Source organism: Ranitomeya imitator, chromosome 7 (genome assembly GCF_032444005.1).
Source record: "Ranitomeya imitator isolate aRanImi1 chromosome 7, aRanImi1.pri, whole genome shotgun sequence".
Classification (NCBI taxonomy): Eukaryota; Metazoa; Chordata; class Amphibia; order Anura; family Dendrobatidae; genus Ranitomeya; species Ranitomeya imitator.
In genome coordinates, this window is record NC_091288.1 from 157,992,266 (window position 1) to 158,020,045 (window position 27,780).

At 44.5% G+C, this 27,780-nt stretch overlaps 2 protein-coding genes across 6 annotated transcripts in view; one reads left to right on the plus strand and one right to left on the minus strand.

Annotated features, from left to right (window-relative positions):
• Nucleotides 1-8,358, plus strand: part of ALG1 (ALG1 chitobiosyldiphosphodolichol beta-mannosyltransferase) — a 49,235-nt gene extending 40,877 nt beyond the window's left edge. The window contains exons 12-13 of the mRNA XM_069733964.1: nt 1,892-1,967; nt 7,932-8,358. Coding sequence (XP_069590065.1) covers nt 1,892-1,967; nt 7,932-8,072 — 217 coding nt within the window. The 3' untranslated portion in view covers nt 8,073-8,358. The remainder of the gene's footprint in view (nt 1-1,891; nt 1,968-7,931) is intronic.
• Nucleotides 8,359-8,379: 21 nt separating this feature from the next.
• The window catches only part of EEF2KMT (eukaryotic elongation factor 2 lysine methyltransferase), a 53,293-nt gene continuing 33,892 nt past the window's right edge, over nt 8,380-27,780 (minus strand). For all 5 annotated transcript variants that reach the window (XM_069733970.1, XM_069733969.1, XM_069733966.1 and 2 more), the window contains 3 exons: nt 21,588-21,859; nt 9,790-9,939; nt 8,380-8,822 (listed from right to left, as the gene is read on the minus strand). In XM_069733970.1, coding sequence (XP_069590071.1) covers nt 8,719-8,822; nt 9,790-9,939; nt 21,588-21,859 — 526 coding nt within the window. In that variant the 3' untranslated portion in view covers nt 8,380-8,718. The remainder of the gene's footprint in view (nt 8,823-9,789; nt 9,940-21,587; nt 21,860-27,780) is intronic.

Below are 27,780 nucleotides of genomic sequence, written 5' to 3' on the forward strand. Positions count from 1 at the left end.
TAGGACCAGAACCACTGTCATGAATCTACAACTCCCAGTATGTCCTTAACAAATGATAAGAAGATGCTGGGTGTTGCTGTTACCAGTCATTATCAGACTGCGAATCATACAGGAACCACAGTACTGATGAGACGCAGGCAGTATCACAAATATTTGCATCCAGATACCTTTTATGGATATCTGTTTTGATTGAAGTCGTTCTTCGTTTCTTCTCCATTGTGTCCAGATGCCATGATGAGATTTCATGCCCAAAGCTCATCTTTGTGGACTTCCCTCTTCTCTGTCTTCAGCACCACATCCTGACACGGTACCCTAAAAATAAAGTATCAGTATACTGCCCCATAAATGTAAATATATCCTATGCTGTGCCCCTGAATAAATTGCCCCTCATTGTGCTTCCTGCACAAAAGATCCCCCCATACTGCCCCTCTCTAATATCCCACATTGCCTCACTCCATAATGTCCACTCTCACAGCCTCTCTGCATAAAATACCCCCTCACAGCCCCTCTCCACAATATACCCCCACAATGAACCTCTCCATACTAAAGCCCCTACACTGCCCCCTCTCGATATCGCCCCAAACTTCCCCTTTCCCTATTTCTCCTACATTGCGTTTCTGTATATTGTCCCCACTGCCCCTCACTATACTATGTCCTCTGTTGTCTCATAATGTACCCCATGCTGTTCTCCAATTGTCTCCCCCTGGCCCCATCATCTAAAATGAAAGCACATTCTTCAGCTCCACCATGGAGCGCTTACCAGTGCCCGATGTCTAGTTGGGCACGCGGCTCCGGCAGCAGTGTGATGACCTCCTCACGCCGCTGCATGTCAGGTCCGAGACTGACGCATGCTGCTCTACCCTGGTGTTCAAATGTATTTGCATCTAAAGATGCAGGAAGAAGGGAGCTGCGTCTCCCGTACAGCTGCTTGGACCACATGTGCAGGCCTGATCTAGATGAAGGGTCATCCGTGTAATTAATGGATGACTGAATCCAACAAAAAGGTGTATTTAATGTTCATTGGCCATAGAAAGACATTCATTTGTATGGACAGGCACCTCACAGAATAACACATAATTGAGCAACCTTCTATATGTTGCTCATGACCTGCTCATCTTGAGCACCAGATTTCCTGTCTGCCTGCTTACAATTTATTTTGGTCATGTAAGTTCTCACTAGTTTTAAAGGGGTTGTCTGGAAACCATACTAGAGAGAGATCTCTAGCAGTTTGTGGGTAGTGCTGGGACTGAGGTTCCCTGATCGTGGCAGTTGCGGTGGGAGCTGGCCTGTTGAATCCTGCCGTTGATCTGGTACATACAGTCAGTACACTTCTGAGATCTCCAAGATGAAGTGACATCAGTTATACACTTCCAAAAGATGAGATGAGGGATGTGAGGCCTTTATCTATTTTCTGCATTGCATTCGGTGGGGATACTGCCCCCTTCTATAGGAAACTCTTAAAGAGGCACCTGAAGTTGGGAATGGTATTCTTCTGATGACCTAAACCCAGATAAACAATGGTGCTCTACCAGGGAATTTGTAGGAAACTGACAAATATCCATGTACCACGTTCGGCCGCAGAGACCACCCACTGCACATCTCTGCAGTACTTCTGCTGCATCCGTGCACATGTCTGTAGGCAGATTTCGGCTTGGTGCTGTAGACTGGGAAATGCAGATTTTGTAGAATCGAGCACTCGCCACTGAGCTGTGCTGCGTCCCCATCCAATGCGGAGTTACCTGCAGCATCACTTTTCTTCAGTCCGCACTGTAGCTTCACCGACAAACCAAATGTTGCTATTTACGAGGGGCTCGGTGGGTCGTTACTCAGCAGCACACAATGTATTGCTGCAAAAACGCAGAAATAATAAGCATGATTACTTTCTTTACAGCTTGCACGAGCTTGTAAAACACAATGAAAACGGTTTGACATTTGAAGATTCCAAAGAACTTGCTGCTCAGCTAAAGGTATTCATTCTGTCTCATCATATTATATCTCTGAGGGTTAAAGGGAACGTAGCTGCTGTATGTGTTTTCAAGTAAAAAAGCCCCATACTACATTTAACCCCTTTACCCCCAATTTTTAAATTTCTGACTACGGTCTCTTTGTTTATAACTTTGGAACGCTTCAACGGATCTTGGCGATTGAGATTTTCTTGTGACACATTGTACTTCATGAGTGGTAAAATTTCTTCGATATAACTTGCGTTTATTTGTAAAAAAAAAAAAAAAAAAAGGAAATTTGTCGAAAAGTTTGCCAATTTCACAATTTTCTAATTTTTATTCTGTTAAACCAGAGAGTTATGTGACATAAAATAGTTAATAAATAACATTTCCCACATGTCTACTTTACATCAGCACAATTTTGGAAACATTTTTTTTTTAGGGACCACCTCACATTTGAAGTCACTTTGAGGGGTCTATATGGCAGAAAATACCCAAAAGTGTCACCATTCTGAAAACTGCACCCCTCAAGGTGCTCAAAACCACATTCAAGAAGTTTATTAACCCTTCAGGTGTTTCACAGCAGCAGAAGCAACATGGAAGGAAAAAAATGAACATTTTACTTTTTAGTCACAAAAATGATCTTTCAGCAATAATTTTTTTTATTTTCCCAAGGGTAAAAAGAGAAACTGGACCTCAAAAGTTGTCCAATTTGTCCTGAGTACGCTAATACCCCACATGAGAGGGAACCACTTTTTGGGCGCACGACTCAGAAGGAAAGGAGCGCAATTTTACATTTTCAAGCTAAAATTGGCTGGAATTGAGATCGGATGCCATGTCGCGTTTGGCGAGCCCCTGATGTGCCTAAACAGTGGAAACACCCCACAAGTGACCCCATTTTGCAAACTAGACCCCCTAAGGAACTTTTCTAGGTGTGTGAGCACTTTGAACCCCCAAGTGCTTCACAGAAGTTTATAACGCCCGGGCGTGAAAATAAAAAATTCAGTTTTTTTCCCACAAAAATGATTCAGTCCCCAATTTGTTATTTTCCCACGGGTAACAGGAGAAATTGGACCCCAAAAGTTGTTGTCCAATTTGTCCTGAGTACGCTGGTACCCCATATGTGGTAGAAAACTACTGTTTGGACACACTTCGGAGCTCGGAAGGGAAGTAGTGACATTTTGGAATGCAGACTTTGATGGAATGGTCTGCGGGCATCGTGTTCCATTTGGTGAGCCCCTGATGTACCTAAACAGTAGGAACTCCCCACAAGTGACCTCATTTTGGAAACTTGACCCCCTAAGGAACTTATCTAGGTGTATGGTGAGAATTTTGAACCCCCCCCAAGTGCTTCACTAAAGTTTGACTCCCGGTGTGAAAATAAAAAATTCTATTTTTTTCCCCACAAAGTGTGAGGATTCCTGCAGAGCCGTCAAACAGGTCAGGGAGAGGTGAGACAGGTCACAGAGCGGTCATACCACTGCTGTGGCCTGCCATTGGTGGGATCGAATGATCACATCGATCCCACCAATCAGAGGAGGCCCTGGTGACGCCGGTGTTGCTAGGCACCAGCCTATGATTGGAGCTCACAGCTCCGATCATAGGCAGGTCACCATCAGGGCACAGCAGCGGTGTGACACATCAATCGCGCCAATCAGTAGCTGCAGGCTCCGGGTAGTGCAGGCTCTGGGGTAGGATCGGTGCTGTTACAGCACCGATCCAGGAAGTTACAGGCAGGGCACAGCGTGGTAACACCGCCGCTGTGCCCTGCGATTGGCGCGATTGATGTGATCGTCGATTGCACCAATCCTGGGGGTTTTGGCCGATGCCTGGCGTTGCATCGGTACTCGATCCTAGCCTGGGTTCAGAATTGAACAGCCAATCACAGCGATCGGGGGGACGGCACCATACCCCAAGATGCCGAGGCCATCTTCCGTAAGGTAAGATGGCGTCGGAATTTTAATGTGATCACCGCGACTTCAAGGGACTCTGTCACCTGAATTTGGCGGGCTCTCTGTCCGGTCCGATGGGCGGTGTTTTCTCTCCTTTCATTCACCCCTTCCTTTCCCGCTGGCCGCAGTATTATCTTGAATGAGTCTATTTCCTCCGTAGTTCATGCGTGCGCAATGCAATCTTGCCTTGCGCACGCACATTATGCTGTGCCCAACTGCGGGCAAAGCCGAAAAGCATTAGTGCGCATGCGCAGCAGCACTATGTCCCGAAAGTATTTCGCTGTGTTCCGGGACATATTGCGGCTGCGTATGCGCCCTAATGCTTTTCGGCCCGCAGTTGGGCAAATCCAGATCTCTGATGATCCCCATAGCACCATCAAATCAAATAGAAAGAACATGGCACCACAACCTGCCAAGAGAGGGTCGTTCACCAAAACTCCCAGCCCAGGTAAGGAGGGAATTAAACAGAGAGGCAGCACAGAGACCAAAGGTAACCCTGAAAGCAAAAGTGAAATTCCAGCTTATGTGGTAGCAAAACACAAAAAATGTCAAGGGGGTGAATACTTCTGCAAACCACTGTATATTTCATCGTTTGGTGAGTGTCCTATATTGTATGCATGTCAATGTGACACTTTGCATGGATGTAGCTTGTTTTAATAGACAAGGCCCAACAAGTAACACAAGCTAGTCACTTAAAGGGAACCTGTCAGCAGGATTGTGCGAAGTAATCTACACAGTGTCAGGTCGGCGCAGTTATACTGATGAAAATGACACCTTGGTTGATAAAATCCGTCTTGTGGTTGTTGTTTAATCTGTATTTTCAGTTTTGAGTTAATGATATGCTCGTGCTCCGGGGCGGCCTGTGGGGGTCTTCAGGTGTGCTCTGATTATACATTCATAAAACAGACTGCTGACAGGTCACTGCTCCATCAGTGACCCGCCCCCTAGTTTGCATAATGAATACCTGTACATACTGAGGGGAAAAAAAAACCCTTCTGCAGGCAGGTGCCGGCCGCGTCACCTGCGATGCAGCATAATCGCATGTTTAATGTGTAGTTAATAAATGTGTTTGAGGTTATCCTGAGAATAAAAAAAATCCATTTTAAAATGGCGCCCACGCGGTAGCAGCCATAAGTGTATATAGAGATTAAGTGAGCATTAATCATGAGATTATGCTGCAACGCAGGTGACACATGCCTGCAGAAGGGTTTTTTTTTTTAAGTATGTATATATATTCATTATGTACACTAGGGGGCAGGTTAGTCAGGGATCAGTAACCTGTCAGCAGGCCGCCCCGGAGCACGAGCATATCATTAATGCAAAACTGAACATACAGATTAAACGACAACCACGAGATGGATTTCATCATGCAAGGTATCATTTTAATCAGTATAACGGCGCCGACCTGACACTCTGGAGGTTACTTGGCACAATACTGCTGACAGCCAACAAGTTCCCTTTAAAGGGAACCTAAGTCAGGCTGTCCAAAAACAAGGGCAGCATGAATCAGAAATCAAGTGTTATTGCAGCCGCATATATTTATTTGGAAAAGTGGTAGTTAGGCTATGTTTCCACGTTAAGGATTTGTTCAGGATTTGCTGCGAATTGGACGCTGCGTACAGCCGCAGCATCTAGATTTTACAGCATAGTGGAGGGGATTTTATGAAATCCTATCTCCACTATACGTGCAGGGCCGCATCGAGCATCCCTGCGTAACCGGACATGCGGCGTGTCTTTCCAGACCGCAGCATGTCTATTTATATTGCGGAGATGCACAATCTCCGCAAGATAAATAACCCAGTCTATGAATACAATGCGGTGATTCCACATGTGTTCAATGAACACATCCGGAATCACTGCGCGTACAACGGGGTGACGCTGGGTATTCGCTGCACCCAAAGCACAGAGATTACGCCCCGTGAAAACACTCTTATAGAGATAAGTCTTTGAAAAGATGAGATGACTACTCCAAGAGGCAGTGCTCCGGTGGCTTCTTCTCGGTGGGTTCCACTGGATTGACAGGTCTCTCCGTGTGTGTGCACATAGAGAAAACTCTCTTTCCATGAGAATGGAGGCTGCTCTCTTTGGGATAATGCATGTTGAAAGCCTTGTGAATCAGCCTTTTCAAAGTACAGTGTGGAAAATAAGTATTTGATAACACTGCCGATTTTGCAAGTTTTCCCACCTACAAAGGGAAAGATCTGTAATTTTCATCTTGGGTGCACTTCAACTGTGAAAGACTCTTAAAAAAAAATTCCAGAAAATCACATTGTATGATTTTTTTTTTACAGAATTAATTTGCATTTTATTGCATGCAGTAAGTATTTTAAACAATAGAAAAACAGAATATTTGGTACAGAAAGCTTTGTTTGCAATTACAGAGGTCAGACGTTTCCTGTAGTGACTGACCAAGTTTGCACACACTGCAGCAGGGATTTTGGCGCACTCCTCCATACAGATCTTCTCCAGGTCTTTCAGGTTGTGGGGCTGTCGCTGGGTAACATTGAGTTTCACCTCCCTCCAAAGATTTTCTTTTGGGTTCTGGTCCGGAGACTAGGTAGGCCACTCCAGGACCTTGAAATGCTTCTTTCCGAGACACTGTGTGTTTCTGGGCAGTGTCATGCAGGAAGACCCAGCCACGACCCATCTTCAATACTCTTATTGAGGGAAGGAGATTGTTAGCCAAAATCTAGTGATACATGACCCCATCTATCCTTCCTTCAATATGGGGCAGTTATCCTCTCCCCTTTGTAGAAAGCACCCCCAAAGTATGATGTTTCCCCCACCAATCTTCTTGGTTGGGATGGTGTTTTTGGGGTTCTACTCAACCTTCCTCCAAACACGGCGAGTGAAGTTAATACCAAAAAGTTCTATTTTGTTCTCATCTGACCACATAACCTTCTCCCATGCCTCCTCTGAATCATCCATATAGTCATTGGCGAACTTCAAACGGGCCTGGACATGTGCTGACGTGAGGAGGGGGCCTTTTTTACCCAGTAAGAAGGAACATAAACCAGCTCACCCGTGATTCAGCAACCAAACCTCGGGAGCACGGACCCGCTGTGTCCAGGCGTGCAAGATCCAAAAAAAGAAAGAAATGTCCAGCTTCACCGGGTCCGTAAAAAAGCGTTTTCTTTATTCACAAACTTCAAACATGGAGGACACAGACTTCAGCACAACCATATGGGTAAGAATCAACGCGTTTCTGGAGACTAGGCTCCCTTAATCATGACCAGTCTTTTTTTGGACCTTTTTTACCCAGCAGGATTTTAATCAATGATGGTGTAGTGTGTTACTAATGGTAATGTTTGAGGCTATGGTCCCAGCTCTCTTCAGGTCATTGACCAGGTCCTCCCATCAAGTTCTGGGCTGATTCCTTACCCCATGAGGTAAGATCTTGCATGGAGGCTCAGACTGAGGAAAATTGACAGTCATCTTGTGTATCTTCCATTTTTTTTAAATAATTACACCAACAGTTGTTGCTTTCTCATCAAGCTGCTTGCCTATTGTCCTGTAGCCCATCCCATCCTTGTGCAGGTCTACAATATTGTCCCTAATGTCCTTAGATAGCTCTTTGGTCTTTGCTATGGTGGAGTGTGATTGTGTGTGGACATATGTCTGTTACACAGGTAACGAGTTTCAACAGGTACAATTAATACAGGTAATGAGTGCAGGGCAAGAGGGATTCCTAAAGGAAAACTAACAGGTCAGTGAGAGCCAGAATTCTTGCTGCTTGGTAGGTGATCAAATACTTATTTCATGCAATAAAATGCAATTTAATTGTATGATTTTTAAATAATGTGATTTTCTGGGTTTTATTTTTAGATTCTCTCTCACAGTTGAAGTGTACCTATGATAACAATTACAGACCTCTCCATTCTCCCCCACTATGTTTTCTCTGAAATGCTTCAGGGAGAAACATACATGACTGCAGTATTGGAGTTGCTCTGTGATTCAAGATTGATACACGAACATGCAGGTATTAGAATGAAATAATGTAGAGATGCATTTTCAAATTCTATTATCGTTTTCACAGATGTTATTTATGGCCTTTACAAGCAATGGAAGCAAGCTGCAACAGTTTCGCCAAAATCTTTGTGAATCAAAACAAATGAGATGGGATGAAAGCTGGGATCAGACCGTCCTGCCGGTACTTAGAGACAACTGCAAACCATAAGACGGAATCCTTTCTCTAAGGACATGCATATCAGCAATTCCTACTGGGAAAGAGAAACTGTTTTCACTCCAGTTTTTGGATCCATTCTGTACTTCTAAACCTGTTACAATAAAAAAGGACCAAAGGGCAAACACCTGAACTTATGGTTGATGCCCTGCAGAGGACACTTCTAGGTGGAGCTGCATGTGGGTGGGATTTCTTACAGTATCATATCTTTGTTTGGAGTTAATGGCTGACTGGTTGGTAAGATTAAAGATCATTTTGGTGACTACCCATGCAACATACATTCATGAATTGGTTTCCAAGATTTTCGAGAGCATAAAACTTTAATACATTCAGAGACTTGCATCACAGTAACATTAAGGAAACATGCTTGGTGGCAATTTCATGTGTAACCCTAATACTGTCGCTCATTGTTCTCAGACCATCCATGGTGGTAATGTGTGCGTTGTTCCAGCCAGCATGTCCTCGTCATTCCGCACGTGTCTCCTCCATAGTCATAGTGCAGCCAACCAGCAGCAGCTTGTATTTATTTGAGTAACACTGAGAATTACGGGAAAACTGTCCCAGAGATGCGAGGATCCGTACAGTGGAGCCCAATGAGACCTGGTTAGACCATTCAATTTCATATGTCTCATTTTCATATTTACATTAACGTCAGTTTCAGAATTTGCACTACGCAGGTTTTATCATATGCAAATATATTCCTCCTGTGATGCGGGAGCACTTGCCAGCTTAGCCCAGTGTGATCTAATGGGAGAGAAAAGACTTTATTGTAAATTGCACAGAGGACCAACATCACCTATAACCCTAGGATTGAGCACCCAAGTGGCATCACACGCAATGAGGAACAGTGCAGAGAAATGCTTCAATGCCGCATTGGCACCATCATGGACATCGCGCTGAATAGATTTGTCATGTGACTCTCAAATTGTTCCAAATGTACAGGAAAAATAGCATTTAAGTGACAGACTCTCGCTAGTGCTAGCACTACATGGCAATATGTGCAGCCAGTGAGGGCAAATGAAAACCCACAAACTACTGAGGCTATTGCAAAAGATCCAACATTACTGGTGTTTTTGTTCACAAGCCACACAGTGATTTGATTCCATTGTAACTTGTGAGCTGTCAGCGCTTTATGCCGACTCACAGCTTTGATAGTCATGTGTCCATAGTTGCTGCGCAAGCCTCACATGTCCTGCAATCATCCATTGGAATGGATACGTTGGTAAAAGTTGAGCAGACGCAACTTTAGTCCGTTTTTTTTTTTTTTTTAAACATTGATCTTTTCTGGATCCATTTTTTTAACGTTGAAGCCTATGGAAAACTGACCCGTTAATCAGCCACCTGTTTTTCTTTAATTTGTATTGTAACGGACCCAGTAATTAGCCATAACCTGATGCAGGTAATCTCAAAATGCCCATTACTTATTTTCACCATAGTGCTGAGTTTTAATTAGAAATGGTTATAACAGTACTTTATACATACAGAGCAATAATGAGCTATTTGATCCGGACTTCGATGGTCAGGCGTCTACGCCAGTCCTCCGTGGCATCCGATCTACACTCCTGGGCCTCTCTGGTGCTTACGGTGAAGACCGGCTGCCACAGACGACGAGACTAGATGCTGGACCAGGCTAGTGCAAAATGAATTGCTCTCATCTCCGACACAGAGTAACTGCAGCCAATTGTTTCAGTAAGACACCGGAATCTCTTACCTAACGTCGTCTGGAACAATCTGTAGGTCTCAGGATTACGAATAGTGGATGCTACATAAACGTCTGACTTATCTCCAGCTTTTGTACAATGGAACAGCTTCTTCAATACTCTTGAAAATGACGTCACGAGTTCTGGATCATACACAACATCTAGAAACCGTAAAACATATTGGTAACATGGACTTCAGTCATGCACATGATAAAATCCCCAAGCAGAAATGCCTCTCCATGTAATTATCAAAAGGGTTAGCGCACTTGTCTGGGAATTTAGAGTAAATAAATGGGGTTCCTCTCCAGGACTATCATTCCTCAGCCATAGTCTGTAACGGATCAGGTCAGTTCATATATCACACAACTAGCACATTTACTTCAATGGCTTTACCTGTTCAAAGTATGCATTAGACACTGGCTGTATGAAATCTGCCATGTACAGTTGGGCTTAAAAGTTTACACACGCCAGCAGAATTCTTGCTTCTTGGCCTTTCTTCATTCATTCATAAATAACACCAAAATGTTTTCTCCACTCATGGTTAGTGTTGGGTGAAACTATTTATTGCCTAACTACTGTGTTTCTTTTTAAATCATAATGACAACACAAAACATCAAATGGCCCTGATCAAAAGTTCACATACCCCATTTCTTAATACTGTGTATTGCCCCCTATAACATCAATGCCAGCTTGAAGTCTTTTGTGGTACTTGTGGATGAGGTTCTTTATTTTCTCAGATTAGCAAAAAGACTCCCGTTCCTGTAAATTCCTGGGTTGTCTAGCATGAACTGCGCACTTGAGATCTCCCCAGAGTGGCTCAATGATACTGAGGTCAAGAGACTGAGATGACTACTCCAGAACCTTCACTTTGTTCTGCTGTGGCGAATGACAGGTCAACTTGTCCTTTTGTTTTGGATCGTTGTCATGTTGGAACGTCCAAGTATGTCCCATGCGCAGCTTCCGGGATGATATTTGCTGATAGTGTGCTGCATTCATCTTTCCTTCAACTTTGACCAAGTTTCCTGTGCTGTAGCTTACACATCCCCAAAACATCAGCGATCCACCTACATGCTTTACAGTATGAATGGTATTCCTTTCATCATAGGCCTTGTTGACCTCTCTCCAAATGGTTGTGGCCAAAATCTCAATTTTGGTCTAATCACTCCAAATTACCTTGTTCTAGAACAGTGGTCCCCAACTCCAACCCTCGAGGGCCGCCAACAGTGCAGGTTTTCAGGATTTCCTTAGTATTGCACAGGGGTTGGAATCATCACCTGTGCAGATGATCACATTACCACCAATGCAATACTAAAGAAATCCTGAAAACCTGCACTGTTGGCGGCCCTCGAGGCCTGGAGTTGGGGACCACTGTTCTAGAAGTTTGAGGCTTGTCTCTGTGCTGTTTTCTGGATTGTAGGAGAGCTACTTTGTGGCATTTGCGCAGTAATGGCTGTCTTCTGGCAACTCAACCATGCAGCCAATTTTTCTTCAAGTGCCTCCTTATTGTGTATATTGAAACAGCCACACCGCTAGTTTTCAGAGAGTCCTGTGTTTCAGCTGATGTTATTTGTGAGTTTTTCTTTGCATCCCGAACAATTTTCCTAGCAGTTGTGGACTAAATTTGTATTGGTCTACCTGACCGTGGTTTTGTTTTTACAGAGCCCCTGATTTTCCATTTGTTAATCACAGTTTGAACGCTGCTGACTGGCATTATCAATTCCTTGGATATCTTTTTGTATCCCTTTCCTGTTTTATACAGTTCAACTACCTTTTTTCCCGTAGATCCGTTGACAATTCTTTTGCTTTCCCCATGACTCACAATCCAGAAATTAGTTAAGTAAATAAGGCAGCACACTGCAGCGCTAGAACATAGAAACTTGAAATACGAAATTTGAACTGCATTACTGCACCGGAAATATGAAAAATGAGAGCGTTTAGCGCATTAAAATGGCCAATTTTATGTGTACCTGGTAGCCCCTTTACGGCATCTCTCTTATACCAGGTCCTACACTTGCCTTACCTCACTGAGAATAAACGTCTCCATCTGAATGGGTACATGTGAAACCTCTTCCTAGACTCAAATTCTCTCTCTCTATGGAGGGGTATTGGACCTGCTGTAATTAAAACACCTGTGGCTAGGAGGCGGAGTGCACGATCAGAAGGCTAAAGAATACATTTCAAAAACCTGACCGGCACATCCAAACATAGACTAAGTGTGAACAGGTGCTGAACCTAGAGTCGCTACAGCGCTGCAGTGTGCTGCCTTATTTACTTAACTATATACGAGTTGGCGACTCTAGGTTCAGCACCTGTTCACACTTAGTCTATGTTTGGATGTGCCGGTCAGGTTTTTGAAATGTCACAATCCAGAAATGTCTGTGGCTGGATGCAAGAGTCTATCTGGATCCCAGAAACTCACTCATTTGGATGTTTTGGGTTGTCATTATGATTTAAAAAGAGAAAACACAGTAGTTTGACAATAAATGGCTTCACCCAACCACTAACCATGAGTGGAGAAAAAGTTTTGGTTTTATCATTCATATTCTCTGAAAAAAGGCCAAGAAAGCAAAAATTCTGCCGGGGTATGTATACTTTTATAATTTTAGAGCAAGACATACTTTAACCCCTTCATGACCCAGCCTATTTTGACCTTAATGACCTGGCCATTTTTTGAAATTCTGACCAGTGTCCCTTTATGAGGTAACTAGATGGTGGCTCGATTCTAACGCATCGGGTATTCTAGAATAAGCATGTCCACGTAGTATATTGCCCTGCCACGTATGTAACAGGTTAAAAAATAAACATACTCACCTTCTGAAGGGCCCCTTGTAGTCCTGGCGCCTGTGTGCGGTGCACGCGGCAGCTTCCGGTCCCTTGGTTGGTATGAGTGCAGGACCTGCGATGACGTCACGGTCACATGACCGTGACATCATGGCAGGTCCTTGTCGCTTAGCATCCTTAGCACCGGAACCTGCCGCTTGCACTGCCGAGGACAGGACGACACGGCGGAGGGCGAGAATAACGTTTTTTTTAAATTATTATTATTTGTAACAGTAGATCTTTTTACTATTGATGCTGCATACGCATCATCAATAGTAAAAAGTTGGTCACACAGGGTTAATAGCTGCGTAACTGGAGTGCGTTACGCCGCGCTCCGGTAATGCTGGCATTAACCCTGTGTGAGGGCTGACTGGAGTGGATTACGGAGCGGGCACTGACTGCGGGGAGTAAGGAGCGCCATGTTGCTGCCCGACTGCACCCGTCGCTGATTGGTCGTGGCAATAGTAGTGGGCGTTTTGCAACGACCAATCAGCGACTTGGATTTCCATGACAGACAGAGGCCGCGACCAATGAATATCCGTGACAGAAAGAAAGACGGAAGTGACCCTTAGACAATTATATAGTAGATAATTCAGGAACGCTTCAACGGATCCTAGCGGTTCTGAGATTGTTTTTTCGTGACATTGGGCTTTATGTTAGTGGTAAATTTAGGTTGATAATTTTTGCGTATATTTGTGAAAAAAATGGAAATTTAGCTAAAATTTGAAAATTTCGCAATTTAAGTTTTGAATTTTTATTCTGTTAAACCAGAATTATGTGTCACAAAATAGTTAATAAATAACATTACCCACATGTCTACTTTACATCAGCAAAATTTTGGAAACAATTTTTTTGCTAGGAAGTTATAAGGGTTAACATTTAACCAGCGATTTCTTATTTTTACAGCAAAATTTACAAAACCATTTTTTTTAGGGACCACCTCATATTTGAAGTCAGTTTGAGGGGTCAATAAGGCTTAAAATACCCAAAAGTGACACCATTCTAAAAAAATGCACCCCTCAAGGTGCTCAAAACCACAATCAAGTTTATTAATCCTTCAGGTGCTTCACAGCAGCAGAAGCAACATGGAAGGAAAAAAATGAACATTTAACTTAAGTCACAAAAATGATATTTAAGCAACAATTTTCTTATTTTCCCAATGGTAAAAGAAGAAACTGGACCCCAAAAGTTACTGTACAATTTGTCCTGAGTACGCCGATACCCCATATCTGAGGGGAACCACTGTTTGGGCGCACCACAGGGCTCGGAAGGGAAGGAGCGCCATTTGACTTTTGAATGAAAAATTGGCTCCAATCTTTAGCAGACACCGTGTCGCGTTTGGAGAGCCCCTGTGTGCCTAAACATTGGAGCTCCCCCACAAGTGACCCCATTTTGGAAACTAGACCTCCCAAGGAGCTTATCTAGATGCATAGTGAGCACTTTGAACCCCCTGGTGCTTCACAAATTGATCCGTGAAAGTGAAAAAGTACTTTTTTTTCACAAAAAAAATCTTTTAGCCTCAATTTGTTCATTTTCACATGGGCAACAGGATCAAATGGATCCTAAAATTTATTGAGCAATTTTTCCTGAGTACACAAATACCTCACATGTGGGGGTAAACCACTGTTTGGGCACACGGCAGGATTCGGAAGGGAAGGAGCGCCATTTGACTTTTTGAATGAAAAATTAGCTCCAATCGTTAGAGGGCATCATGTTACGTTTGCAGAGCCCCTGATGTGCCTAAACAGTAGAAATCCCCCACAAGTGACCATTTTGGAAACTAGACCCCCCCAAGGAACTTATCTAGATGTGTGGTGAGAACTTTGAACCCCCAAGTGCTTCACAGAAGTTTATAACGAAGAGCCGTGAAAATAAAATAGGGATTTTTGTGTGTACTCACCGTAAAATCCTTTTCTCCGAGCCACTCATTGGGGGACACAGGACCATGGGTTATGCTGCTGTCACTAGGAGGCTGACACTAAGCTGAGAGTCGTGAACGCTGCGAGCCCCCAAAGAGGGTGAGCGAGAGGTGGAGCTGCCAGAGTCTGAGTGGCGAGGTGAGCGCTCAGGAGAGGTAGTGCAGATCCGTTTTCTGGATGACCGTGCCTCTTTATGGAGAGAGCGGCCCCTGCTGACCGATGATTCCACTGCTATGGAGGGATCTCTTAACACCTGTAACGGATTGCCCCGTTCCCCGGGAGGATTTTGAATGGATTTGATGGCGTTGGCTAAAAAATCCACGGACTGCGAAAGCGAAGCGACCCACGGGGGGGGGGGGGGGACTAGGTACGCCGGAGTTGGTGGCGGTGGAGGGCTCCTGGGCACATGGGGCGTCGCAGGCAGAGCAGAGGGGAGAACTTTGAGGCCTAGGAAGTGGGGCCTGGCAGGTGGTACACGCAGAAAAAAAGGTTGTATGCACCTTAGAGGATTTTTTAGACATTGACTGGGACATGATTCTAATGCAAAAAAATAGCCCACAGGGTCTATAATCTAGGGAAGCAGAGGGCGACGCTGCAGAGGAGAGGCTGACGAGGTCTCCTTACCCAGGTCCTGTGTCCCGCTGTCCTGAGAAGACGAACTGTGTTGCCTGAGTTGGGAAACCGGCTGCACGTGGGCGCTGTGACACCTAGGAGCTGCGGCAGAGCTGGAGCTGCGGCGTGCAGTGAGGGACCAAGATGGCCGCCGAGATCAGGAGAGAGATCTCGGAGGCTGCGAGAAGCGCCAGGACCGGGGGGCGGCGCCGCCGATGACGCGCAGGGGTGGGCGGAGCCTATCGGCAGCGACCAGCGGCTAGGCCGAAGCCGGGGACTAAATTTGCGGCTTCGGTCCGGCGTGCGGCCGCAAAGTACCGAAAAATGGAGCATGGAATCTGCGGCTTCAGCCCACAGATGTGCCGCTACTTAGGAGGAGCCCTCCGGACCGCAAAACCGGCGACCACCCCCATCCCCCACGAGACACTTACCGAGGAGGTGAGAGGTGCCTTGGAATGGCAGGGACGGTGCAGGGGTTGGGAAGCCTCTATCCACCAGCCCCAGACGGGGGTGGAGAGGAACTGTCCACCACCTGAATCACGCATAGGCATTGGTGATGCAGTGTGGTCTGCATGGACGCCACGGAAATAGAGCCTCTGTACAGCCGAGGGTAAAACCTGGTGGACAGGGCAGATGTCCGGCAATAAAAAGCCTGGCTGCAGAGGAGGATACTGGAGGTAAAACACCTGTGATCGTCTGTATAAAGTGGGGAGATCGGCGCCCTTTTAGGGAAAAGACCGTCGCCCAAAAAAAAAATCAGCTCAGGCAGTGGCTCCCACGTCGCAGGAGAGGATACGGTGAGGTGAAACTCCCGTGCTCGCCTGTTGCTGGTTCGGGGGAGTCCGGAATAGGAGAGTTAAAAGGAAAAAATCCGTGAGAATAAAAATCAGTGTGCCTCCTGCGGACACTAAGCTTGAACTGGGTCTCTGGAAGCCAGCATGAGGGTGTATACTGCAGGGGAGGAGCTAACCTTTTTTTGTCTCAGCTTAGTGTCAGCCTCCTAGTGACAGCAGCATAACCCATGGTCCTGTGTCCCCCAATGAGGCGAAGGAGAAAAATCATTTTTTTCCCACAAAAATAATTTTTTAGCCACTATTTTTTATTTTCTCAAGGGTAAAAGGAGAAATTAGACCCCCAAAGTTGTTTTGCAATTTTTCCTGAGTACGCTTATGCCCCATATGTTTGGGTATACCACTGTTTAGGCGCACGTCGGAGCTCGGAAGGGAGGGAGCACCATTTGACTTCTTGAACGCAAGATTGATTCCAGCCAATGGTGGCGCCATGTCGCGTTTGGAGACCCCTGATGTGCCTAAACAGTGGAAACCCCTCAATTCTAACTCCAACACTAACCCCAACACACCCCTAACCCTAATCCCAACTCTAGCCATAACCCTAATCACAACCCTAACCCCAACACACCTAACCCTAATCCCAACTCTAACCCTAATTCCAACCCTAACCCTAAGGCTATGTGCCCACGTTGCGGATTCGTGTGAGATGTTTACGCACTGTTTTTGAAAAATCTGCAGGTAAAACAGTGGATTTACCGTGGATTTCCAGTGTTTTTTGTGCAGATTTCACCTGCGGATTCCTATTGAGGAACAGGTGTAAAACACTGTGGAATCCGCACAAAGAATTGACATGCTGCGGAAAATACAACGCAGCATTTCCGTGCTGTATTTTCCGCACCATGGGCACAGCGGATTTTGTTTTCCATAGGTACTGTAAATGCGATGGAAAACTGCTACGGATCCGCAGCCAAATCCGCACCATGTACACATAGCCTAATTCTAACCCTAACCCTAGTGGAAAAATAAAAGTAAATATATTTTCTTTATTTTAACCCTGCTGTTCTGTTCGGTCTGGGGAGACCTATTTTGAACTTTGGTATTTTTTGGGGTGTTCAAGATGCGGTTCTGAAACTTGTGGTTGATTGACTTAAATGAGGATGGGTCGGTCGGCCACGGGTTTCAGAGCCGCATCTTGAATATTTTAAAGAATATTGAAGTTCAAAGTCGGTCATTTTTGACCAACAGAACAGCAGGGTTAATATTGTCCCTCCCTATGGGGGTGATAAAGGGGGGGTTAATTTACTATTTTTTTAATTTTGATCACTGTGATAGGTTTTATCACAGTAATCAAAATGTACCTGGAATGAATCGGGGGGCCGATTCGGCAGGCGCACTGTGCATGCGCCCGCCATTTTGGAAGATGGCGGCGCCCATGGAGAAGACGGACGGACACCGGAGCTCGGTAAGTATGGGGGGTGGGATCAAAGCACGGGGGGAGCGGACAGGAGGACTGGGGAGGAGATCGGTGGCGGGGCAGATCGTGGGCTCCAGCCATAGCCGATGATATTGCAGAATCGGCCATGGCTGGATTGTAATATTTCACCAATTTTCATTGGTAAAATATAACGATTGCTCTGATTGGCCGTTGAAAGTGAAACAGTCAGTCAATCAGAGCGATCATAGCCACGGGGAGGGAGGGGGGACGAAGCCACCCCCCTGGGCTGAACTACCACTCTCCCTTTCCCTGCATCTCGGGTGAAATTACAGTTACCCTTTCACCTGACCTGCAGGGACGCGATCATTCTGTGACACAGCATATGCGTCACAGGTCGGATTGGCACCGACTTTCATGACGCATACGCTGTGTCACAGATCAGGAAGTGGTTAAAGACTGCTGGGGACCAAGCCACAGAGAAGACTAGATGGACACAGGCAGGTCCCCGGCCACTTCACTCTGCCGACTACCCTAAAATAATAGATGTCTCCCTATACATAGATGCAGGTGAAGCCCCTGATTCACCAAATAGATTGGGCCAGAATTCTTGAGTAACTCTTTGAAATATCACAAAATGGTTGTGCAACTCACGCAGTCTTAATAAATCTGAGTCTTAGTGCTGTTTTAGGGGTTAGGATGCATTAACATGTCAGTGTATTGACTGTGACATCTGATCTAGTCACAGGGCCACTAATACAGCCTCATATATGGCTGAGGCTATGCAGTTCAGATCATGAGACCAGCAGGCGGTCTGTGGAATGCTGTCTCTACCTAATATGGGCGGCACGGTGGCGCAGTGGATAGCACAGCAGCCTTGCAGCGCTGGAGTCCTGGGCTCAAGCCCCACTAAGGACAACATCTGCAAAGAGTTTGTATGTTCTCTCGGTGTTTGCGTGGGTTTCCTCCGGGTACTCCGGTTTCCTCCCACATTCCAAAGACATCCTGATAGGGAATTTAGATTGTGAGCCCTAACGGGGGCAGCGATGATAATGTGTGCAAACTGTAAAGCGCTGCGGAATATGTTAGCGCTATATAAAAAATAAAGATTATTATAAAAAAAAATAAAGATTAATATATGTGTGTGTGTGTGTGTGTGTGTGCGTGTGCGTGTGCGTGCGTGTGCGTGCGTGTGTGTCCGGGATTGGCATCTGCACCGTCGCAGCTACAGCCATAAAATTTTGCACAGTCACACGTCTGGACCCCGAGAGCGTCATAGGCTATGTTGTGAGGCAAAATTTTAACCCCGCGCATTCCAATTCACCAAACAATTTTGAGGAGATGACATACAGGTATATAGCATATACAGAAGAGATGACATACAGGTATATACACTATATACAGGAGGAGATGACATACAGCAGGTATATACTATTTACAGGGGAGATGACATACAGGTATATACTATATATAAGGGAGATGACAAACATGTATATAATAATAATAATAATAATCTTTATTTTTATATAGCGCTAACATATTCCGCAGCGCTTTACAGTTTGCACACATTATCATCACTGTCCCCGATGGGGCTCACAATCTAAATTCCCTATCAGTATGTCTTTGGAATATATACTGAGGGGAAAATGAGGGGTGTGAGGGGTGTGAGGGAAAATAGTGGAGTGATCGGAAAATGACAGATGTGAGGTCGAAATGACAAGTGTTAGGGGGGAATGAGAGGAGTGAGGGGGAAAATGAGAGGTGTAAGGGAGAAAATGAGAGATGTGAGGGGGAAAATGAGAGGCGTGATGGGAAAATAAGAGAAGTGAGGTGCTATAACTAAACACAGATATTTATAACTAAACACAGATATTTACTATGCCCAGGCAACGCCGGACTCTTCAGCTAGTCTACTATAAAACAGGCGTTTAAGACATATGAGATATATATAATTTTTTTTTTTTTTTAAGTTGCATACTCTAGCCATAGTGTTTTTCCCCATGGGCTTTTCAATAGGCCTTACCAACAACAAGACCCCACACTTTAATAATACAGCTCTTGCAAAAATGAAGAGACCACCACTTCAACACCCTGTCATGGACAGCCCAATCTCCAGACCTGAACCCCATTAAAAACCTCTGGAATGTAATCAAGAGGATGATGGATAGTCACAAGCCATCAGCAGTGTGAAAGACTGGTGGCAAGCCTGCCAAGAGGCATGAAAGCTGTGATCAGAAATCAATATTTTGTGGAATAACCATGATTTTTAAACTCTTCCTGAGGTAAAACATTAGTATTGTTGTTTCTAAATGATTATGAACTTGTTTTCTTTGCATTATTTGAGATCTGAAAGCACTGGGGTTTTATTTAAGTTTTGACCATTTTTCTTTTTCAGAAAAAAAAATACCGTATATACTCGAGCATAAGCAGAGATTTTCAGCCCACTTTTTTGGGATGAAAGTCCCCCTCTCGGCTTATACTCGAATCATACCCAGGGGTTGGCAGGGGAGGGAGAGCAGGGGCTGTCTAATTATACTCACTTGCTCCCGGCATGGTCCCTGCAGGTCCCTGCTTCCCCGGCAGCTTCTTCCTGTACTGAGCGGTCACATGGTACCGCTCATTACAGTAATGAATATGCGGCTCCACCTCCCAAAGAGGTGGAGCCGCATATTCATTACTGTAATGAGCGGTAATGGTGCTCAGTAGCAGATGAAGCTGCGGCGTCGGGGAAGCACGGACTGCACAGCGCCAGGAGCAGGTGGGTATAGTGGCTAGGGGGAGCGCAGCGCTGCGCGATATTCACCTGCTCCCCATTCCGGTGCCGCAACGTCTTCTGCAGTGACGCTCAGGTCAGAGGGCACGAGATGCGGTTAGTGTGCGCCCTCGGCCTGAACATCAGTGCTGAAGATGGAGCGGCGCTGGAACGAGGTGCCGGGGGCCTGAGCGACGGAGAGGTGATTTATTTTTTTTATCGCAGCAACAGCAAATGGGGCAAGTTGTCTGTATGGAGCATCTATGGGGCCATTACGTTTGTGCAGCACTATATGGGGCAAGTGTCTGTATAGGGCTATAATCAACGTTTGTGGAGCATTACGGTATATGGGCAAGTGTCTGTATGGAGCATCTTATAGGGCCATAATCAAGGTTTGTGCAGCACTATATGGGGCAAATATCTTTATGGAGCATCTTATGGGGCCATAATCAGCATTTGTGCAGCATTATATTGGGCAAATGTGTCTATGGAGCATCTTATGGGGCCATTATTAACCTTTATGCAGGATTATATGGGGCATATTATGAGGCCCATCATAAACTTTATGGAGCATTATATGGGGCTCCTGATTCAATATGGATATTCAAAAACACTTAACCTACTGATGTCTCAATTAATTTTACTTTTATTGGTATCTATTTTTACTTTTGGCATTTACTGGTAGCTGCTGCGTTTCCCACCTTAGGCTTATACTCGAGTCGTTAAGTTTTCCCAGTTTTTTGTGGCAAAATTAGGGGGGGGGGGTCGGCTTATACTCGAGTATATTCAGTACTAAATTTATTGCTTGGAAATTCGGAGACATGTTGTCAGAAGTTTATAGACTAAAAGAACAATTTACATTTTACTCAAATATACCTACAAAGAGAAAAATCAGACAAATTGAACATTTTGCAGTGATCTCTTAATTTTTGCCAGAGCTGTATAGCAAAATAAAAAAGTGGCATTAAAATTAACGTAGAAAACAAAATCTACTCCCAAAGATTCATATATAATACACACACACACACTCGAGCACGTGGGTAACAATGTTTTTAACTTTCAGCTCCACCATCCACGACTGCTTTGATCGTGAGACTGCCATCATTTTATACACAATCATCTTGGCTATCTCATACATAAAATTGACTTGTAACTATTTAGCATGTGATTAGTTATATAGATTCTTGACATGTCACTGCATTGTTACCATTTGGCTCCTGGTGGTGGAGAAATCTTTTTCTTCCTGAATACTACAAAATACAGCCTTTTCTCCCATTCCCTAATAGCTCAGTGTGTTATTAGGTGGATTCCCAAGTGAAAGATAACTGGTTTGAATCGAGGAGCACAGTTTTTTTGCTAAGTGTTTTTATATTGTCATGAATATTCAAGATTTGTCATTTATACTAAATTTTTTAAGGTGTTGTTCTTGTCGAATTTCCAATTTTTTTTTTAAAACTCCCTTGGGTTATAAGGTGGACAGTACCTGAGGCAATAACCAGGTCGGCATCCAGGTGTAGAAGTTGCTGCTCGGTAACAGATTCCCAGTCGAGCTCAGTTACTGATACAACAGTCTTTTGGTTTTCGCTGGTGACTGAAGGTGCTTCGCTCAGGATAAAGCCATTGAGACGAATGTTTTCCTTCAGCTGCTGAAGGACTTTCTGGTGACAGTCACTGAATGTGTATTTCTTAGGAGAACAGCTCTTGCATATGACCAGTCCAGTCAGACCAACTCCACTCCCGAGTTCTAGAATCGTCCTCAAAACACAGGGATCAAAGTTAAACTGCAAGCACTATAAACAACATGTTTCCTAGTAAACTAGAATATACAGCATGTGTATGTATATAGTAGGCAGGTCGGTCTTTGCCAAACCATGTCACAACATGCACGTGCCAAGGGGCATGGATAACTGCATCATCATTAATGCTTGGGCACAATTTTTAGGTGATAGTTTACATAAAAATGAAATTGACCTATATTAATCAGGGGACGATTTACACAGTCTGAGCCCAAGGGGAAGCATATGGGCTCATACTCACATGCGAGAAACTCGGATGAGTCTCGCACGTCAATACCCGGCACTCAGGAGCGGAGCGTGCGGCTTCATGTATTGCTATACGGCCGCACGCTCCGATCTAAGTGCCGGGTATTGACGTGCGAGACTCATCAGTGTTCCTCGCATGTGAGTATGAGCCCATATGCTTCCCCTTGGGCTCAGACTGTGTAAATCGTCCCCTCGCATGTGAGTATGAGCCCTATGAGTGTAGGTACACAGACAAAGTTGTGCTGAATTGACTGATTTCTTTGTCACTTTTCTAAAGACAAAGTAAGACAGTAGATGACTAGGTAAAACAGGATCGGGCATGCTAGATTTCTCTCTCACCAGTCACACAAATATACACACCCAGCCAAGCTGAGCATCCGGGCTTATGGTGGTATCAGGAGAAATGATCATCCAGCTAAAGGGTTTTCCCCAAAATCGCAAGTGGGGATCTGACTGCGATCAGTGGAGGGATAATTTCCAAAACACTGAGGGTCTTACTAGGACCCCTGTTGATCCTGAGAACAAGAGCTCTAGAGAGCCCCAGATGAAAAGAGTGACAGTCAGGCATGCGCACCTCAGCTCCATTAGTTCTCAAGGAGACTTCCGAAGATCGTGGAATGGTTCGTCCTCAGCACTCCCATTAAGAATGAATGAAGAGGATCTCCTCTCCTTCCACAAGGGACTTGCTCTTTAGAGCTCTGTTCTTGGAATTGATGAGGATCTCAGTGGTTTGCAAGTTATTCCCTATCCTATGCATAAGGGATTACGTCCAAACTGGGCTGAAACACTTTGAAGTGTGTGATCACATACAATTTATTTTAACAAATCTGCTATATTTGGAACTAAAGAGAACCTTTCACCAAATGTTTAACTGGACACAGGATGTAATAGTGACTTGCTGAGCAGGTGGCAGATATCAGTTTTCACTGGGGGCGTGTACTTCTTCCCCTGTATGATGCTGACCAATAAAACAGGCAGCAACACAGAAGAACACCAACCACAATAGGTTAGAGACGATTGTACATCCCACACACTGAGCAATGTCAGACAGCCCTGATCTCCTGGTCTAACCTCCTGCATCAGTCAGTGGGTGGTAGAAGAGCTGAGTTTAGCTGTACAACATTACAATCAATTCTTCTGATTACTGAGTGTGTCAGTAAGCAGATTTATCAAACAAATAAAGCAGCACACTGTAGCGCCATAGCATGCAAATATTAAAATATGCAAATATTAAATATGAAAATTGAATTGCATTACTGCACTACAAATATGAAAAATTGACAAAGCTTAGTGCATAAATTGGCCGAGGAAATGGACAAACTCTAGTGCCACCTACTGGAAATGCCAATCTTAAAAGTCAATATTGACTTTTAGGATAGCTACTTCCAGTAGGTGGCACTAGAGTTCTAGTCCTCTACCTCTCTGAAGAGGAAATTTGCATATTTAATTTCCCAAAGGAGCATTGCAAAGCTTAAAAGCCTCCTCACATTGCCAAGGCGGGCTTTGCATGTCATTCTCCACAAGGAGAAACGTTTCCCCCTGGATCTCATTTTTTCAACAAAATTTACTAAACCAATTTCTTTTAGAAAAAACATGGCATTTGAAATGATTTTAAGGGGCCTATGACAGAAAATACTCAAAAATGACACCATTTTAAAAACTGCACCCCTCAAAGTTGTCAAAACCACATTCCAGAATTTTATTAACCCTTCAATGAAAATTGTACTTTTCCCCAGAAAAATGTTGCTTTAGCCCCAAATTTTACATCATCATAAGGGTATCAGGAGAAAATGGACCATACAATGTACTGTTCAATTTCCCATATGTGGGGGAAAACTACTTTTTGAGTGCACGGCAGGGATTGGAAGTGAAGGAGCACCGTTTGACTTTTGAAACGCAAAATTGGCAGGAATCGATAGCGTACGCCATGATGTGTTTGCAGAGCCCTGATGTATATTAACAGTGGAAATCCTCAGCAAGTGACCGCATTTTGGAAACTACACTACACAAGAAAAATATCTATAGAGGTGTGGTGAGCACCTTAAACCCACAGGTGCTTCATAGAATTTGATAACGCTGAGCTGTTAAAATTAAAACATTTTTCCCACAAAAATGTTGGTTACAATTTGTTGTGCAATTTCTCCTGGGTACAATGATACCCCATATGTCGTGGAAAAGTATGATTTGGGCGTACGGCAGGGCTTGTAAGGGAAGGAGCGCCAATTGAATTCTGGAGTAGATTGCGGATGTAACATTTGAAGAGCCCCTGACATGCCAAAAGAGCAGAAACCCCCTATTTGGGAAACTACACCTCTAGAGGAATTTATCTAGCGGAGTAGTGAGCATTTTTAACCCTCAGGCGATGCACAGAATTGTATAACATTGACTCAGCCCAATGGAAAATTACCATTTCCACTAAAATGTTGCTTTGGCGCTGCTTGTGCTTCTGGAGACATGGACCTGTAAATTAAAGGGAACCTGTCACCCCGGTTTTTCAGTACGAGATAAAAATACTGTTAAATAGACCCTGAGCTGTGCGTTACTATGGTGTATTTTGTGTACCCTGATTCCCCACCTAAGCTGCTGAAATAACTTACCAAAGTCGCCGTTTTCGCCTGTCAATCAGGCTGGTCAGGTCAGATGGGCGTGGCAACATCGCTGTATCTTCCCCCAGATCTTGCATATATTTCCGTTGGTGGCGTAGTGGTTTGCGCATGCCCATCTTCTGAATCCACTGGGCAGGAGAAGAAAAAACACGCGATCGGCGCAATTTCCCTGATGATCTGTGGGGGCGGCCATCTTCCTGAGGCCGCGCGTGCGCATATGGACTCCTCTGCTGCCGAGTTCGCATCTCAACTTCAGGAAAATGGCCGCCGCGATCTCCATCTGCGCACGCGCGGCATCCCGCGGCCATTTTCCTGAAGCCCCGGGCAGCAGAGGACTCCATATGCGCACGCGCGGCCTCAGGAAGATGGCCGCCCGCACAGATCACCAGGGAAATTTTTCTTCTCCTACCCAGTGGATTCAGAAGATGGGCATGCGCAAACCACTACGCCACCAACGGAAATATATGCAAGATCTGGGGGAAGAACTAGCGATGTCGCCACGCCCATCTGACCTGACCAGCCTGATTGACAGGCGAAAACGGCGACTTTGGTAAGTTATTTCGGCAGCTTAGGGGTGGAATCAGGGTACACAAAATACACTATAGTAATGCACAGCTCAGGCCCTATTTAACAGTATTTTTATCTCGTACTGAAAAATCGGGGTGACAGGTTCCCTTTAAACGAGCTCTTATCGCTACAGAAATACAGAAGGTCGCTAAATGTGGTTTAGGCACAATGTGAGGCTCAGAAAGGAGAGGGGCATTTGGATTTGGGAGTGCAAAATTCGCTGGATTTCTTTTGGGAGGTAAGGAGCCAGGAGTTTTCCAGAGTCTTTGTGCTACCAGTAATGTGTAACCCCCTTATATTTCCATTAACAGATGATGGAGGACCTGAGTGGGGACTTGATTTTTTGTTGATTGAGTTGAAACTTTTATTGAGAATATTTTACATAACATTTTGGATCACATTTATCTGGCGCTTACGCTGAGCACTTACATTGAGGTTTCCATCTAAATCTCTGAGAGACGCGATTCAGATGAAACCCCCGAAGGATCCATTCATTATAATGATGCAGCAGAGTTACTCTGGACTCCGTCTTGCCTCTGTTCAGTGTTGTCCTTCTTTTCAGAAGTGCAAAAAACTGTGGCAGACGGCACTTTTATGCTTGCTTAAAAAGACGGACACCACCGGATCACAGGCCAGACGGTGTCCACAGTGCCTCCAATTGCCTTATTATAGGGAATCTTCCGTCAGGGGTGCCATCTGAATCATGTAGTTCAGAGATTTACATGGAAACCCCAGTCTAAGCGCTCAGGATAAATGTGAGCTGAGCCTTAAAGGGAAACTTTCACCCCCCTGGTGTTTTTTTTTTTTTTTAACTAAAAGAGCCACCTTGTTCAGCACTAATGCTGCATTGTGTCAAGGTGGCTGTTTTATTTGGAGTCCCTTCCAATGCTGAAATATTCGTTTTTATAATTTGCCCGCCATACCTGTAGTCTGTCCGGGGGGCATGTCTTTCCCCCCTCCCCAGACACAAACGCCTCCCAGCCGTCACTCATTTCCTCTGAGCACCGCCTCCTCTGCATTTATTTACGTCCCCGGCGCTGTAAAGTTTTTTTCGGGCATGCGCAGTTTGTACTGCCTTTCGACTCACATCACATGATGTCTTTGTACATGAGCCTACATGTACCCACGCCCCAAGATCCTGCCCCGCAGTGTGAATAAATCAGAAGAGACTGCGGGGCGGGATCATGGGCCGCGGATACACGCAGGCGCGTGTACAAAGACATCATGTGATGTGAGTCGAAGGGCAGCGCAAACTGCGCATGCCCCCCCCCCCAAAAAAAATAAATAAACTTACAGCACAAGCGCCGGGGACATAGATGAATGCAGAGGAGGCGGCGCACGGCGGGGCTGAGTGATGGCTGGGAGGTGTTTGTGTCCGGGGGGAAAAAGACATGCCCCCCCACCTCCCCCGGACAGACTACAGGTATGGCAGGCATATTATAAAAACGAATATTTCAGCGTTGGAAGGAACCCCAAATAAAAGAGCCACCTTGACAGAATGCAGCATTAGTGCTGCACAAGGTGGCTCTTTTAGTTAAAACCGCCAGAGGGGAGGTGACAGGTTCCCTTTAAAGGGAATCTGTCACCAGTTTTTTGGGTTACCAGGTAAAAATATCATTCAATTTAGTGTCCCCTATGCATTACACAAGTACTTTTGCCACCCCTTGACTCCCCACGTATGATCCAGAAATTGGAGTTGACGTTTTTATTGCTACCATTTTCAGTCACAATGTTTTTTTGATTGCTTTCTATTCTGATTTTTGGTAGGAAAAAAATAAACACCAGGAATTAAGGAATTGTTTTTTTTTTTGTTTTGTTTTTTATGTTGTTCCGCGTGTGGTAAAATTGATAAGGCAGTTTTATTCTTCGGTCAGTACGATTACAGTGATACCACAGTTATATATTTTTTTATGTTTTGGCGCCTTTATTCAATAAAAACTATTTTATAGACAAAAGAATTGCTTCTGCATCGCTTTATTCTAAGAGCTATAACTTTTTTATTTCGCTGCTGACAGAGCAATATGACGGCTTGTTTTTTGCAGGACAAGATGACGTTTTCAGTGGTACTTTTTTTTTTTTCTTTACACTCCTTTTTTATTGCGTTTTATTCTACTTTTCTCTGCAGGCAAGATGAAAAATCAGTGTTCACTGAAGGGGCTAACTTGTGGGACAGTTTTATAGATCAGGTCGACACATTGATACTAAGTATGTGTACTTTTTTTTGTTAATTTTTGTTTCTATACATATACATATTTAGAATATTTTTATCATTTATATTTTATTACGTTCTAATTTTTTTTTTTTTATACATATTTTTACAATTTTTTTTTTTTTAATTTCTTTATTTAGTCCCTCTATGGAACTTTTTATTACTGTGATCACTAGTGTAATGCATTGCAATGCACCACCATTGCAATGCATTACACCTGTCAGTGTTACATGGACAGGAGCCTCTTAGACC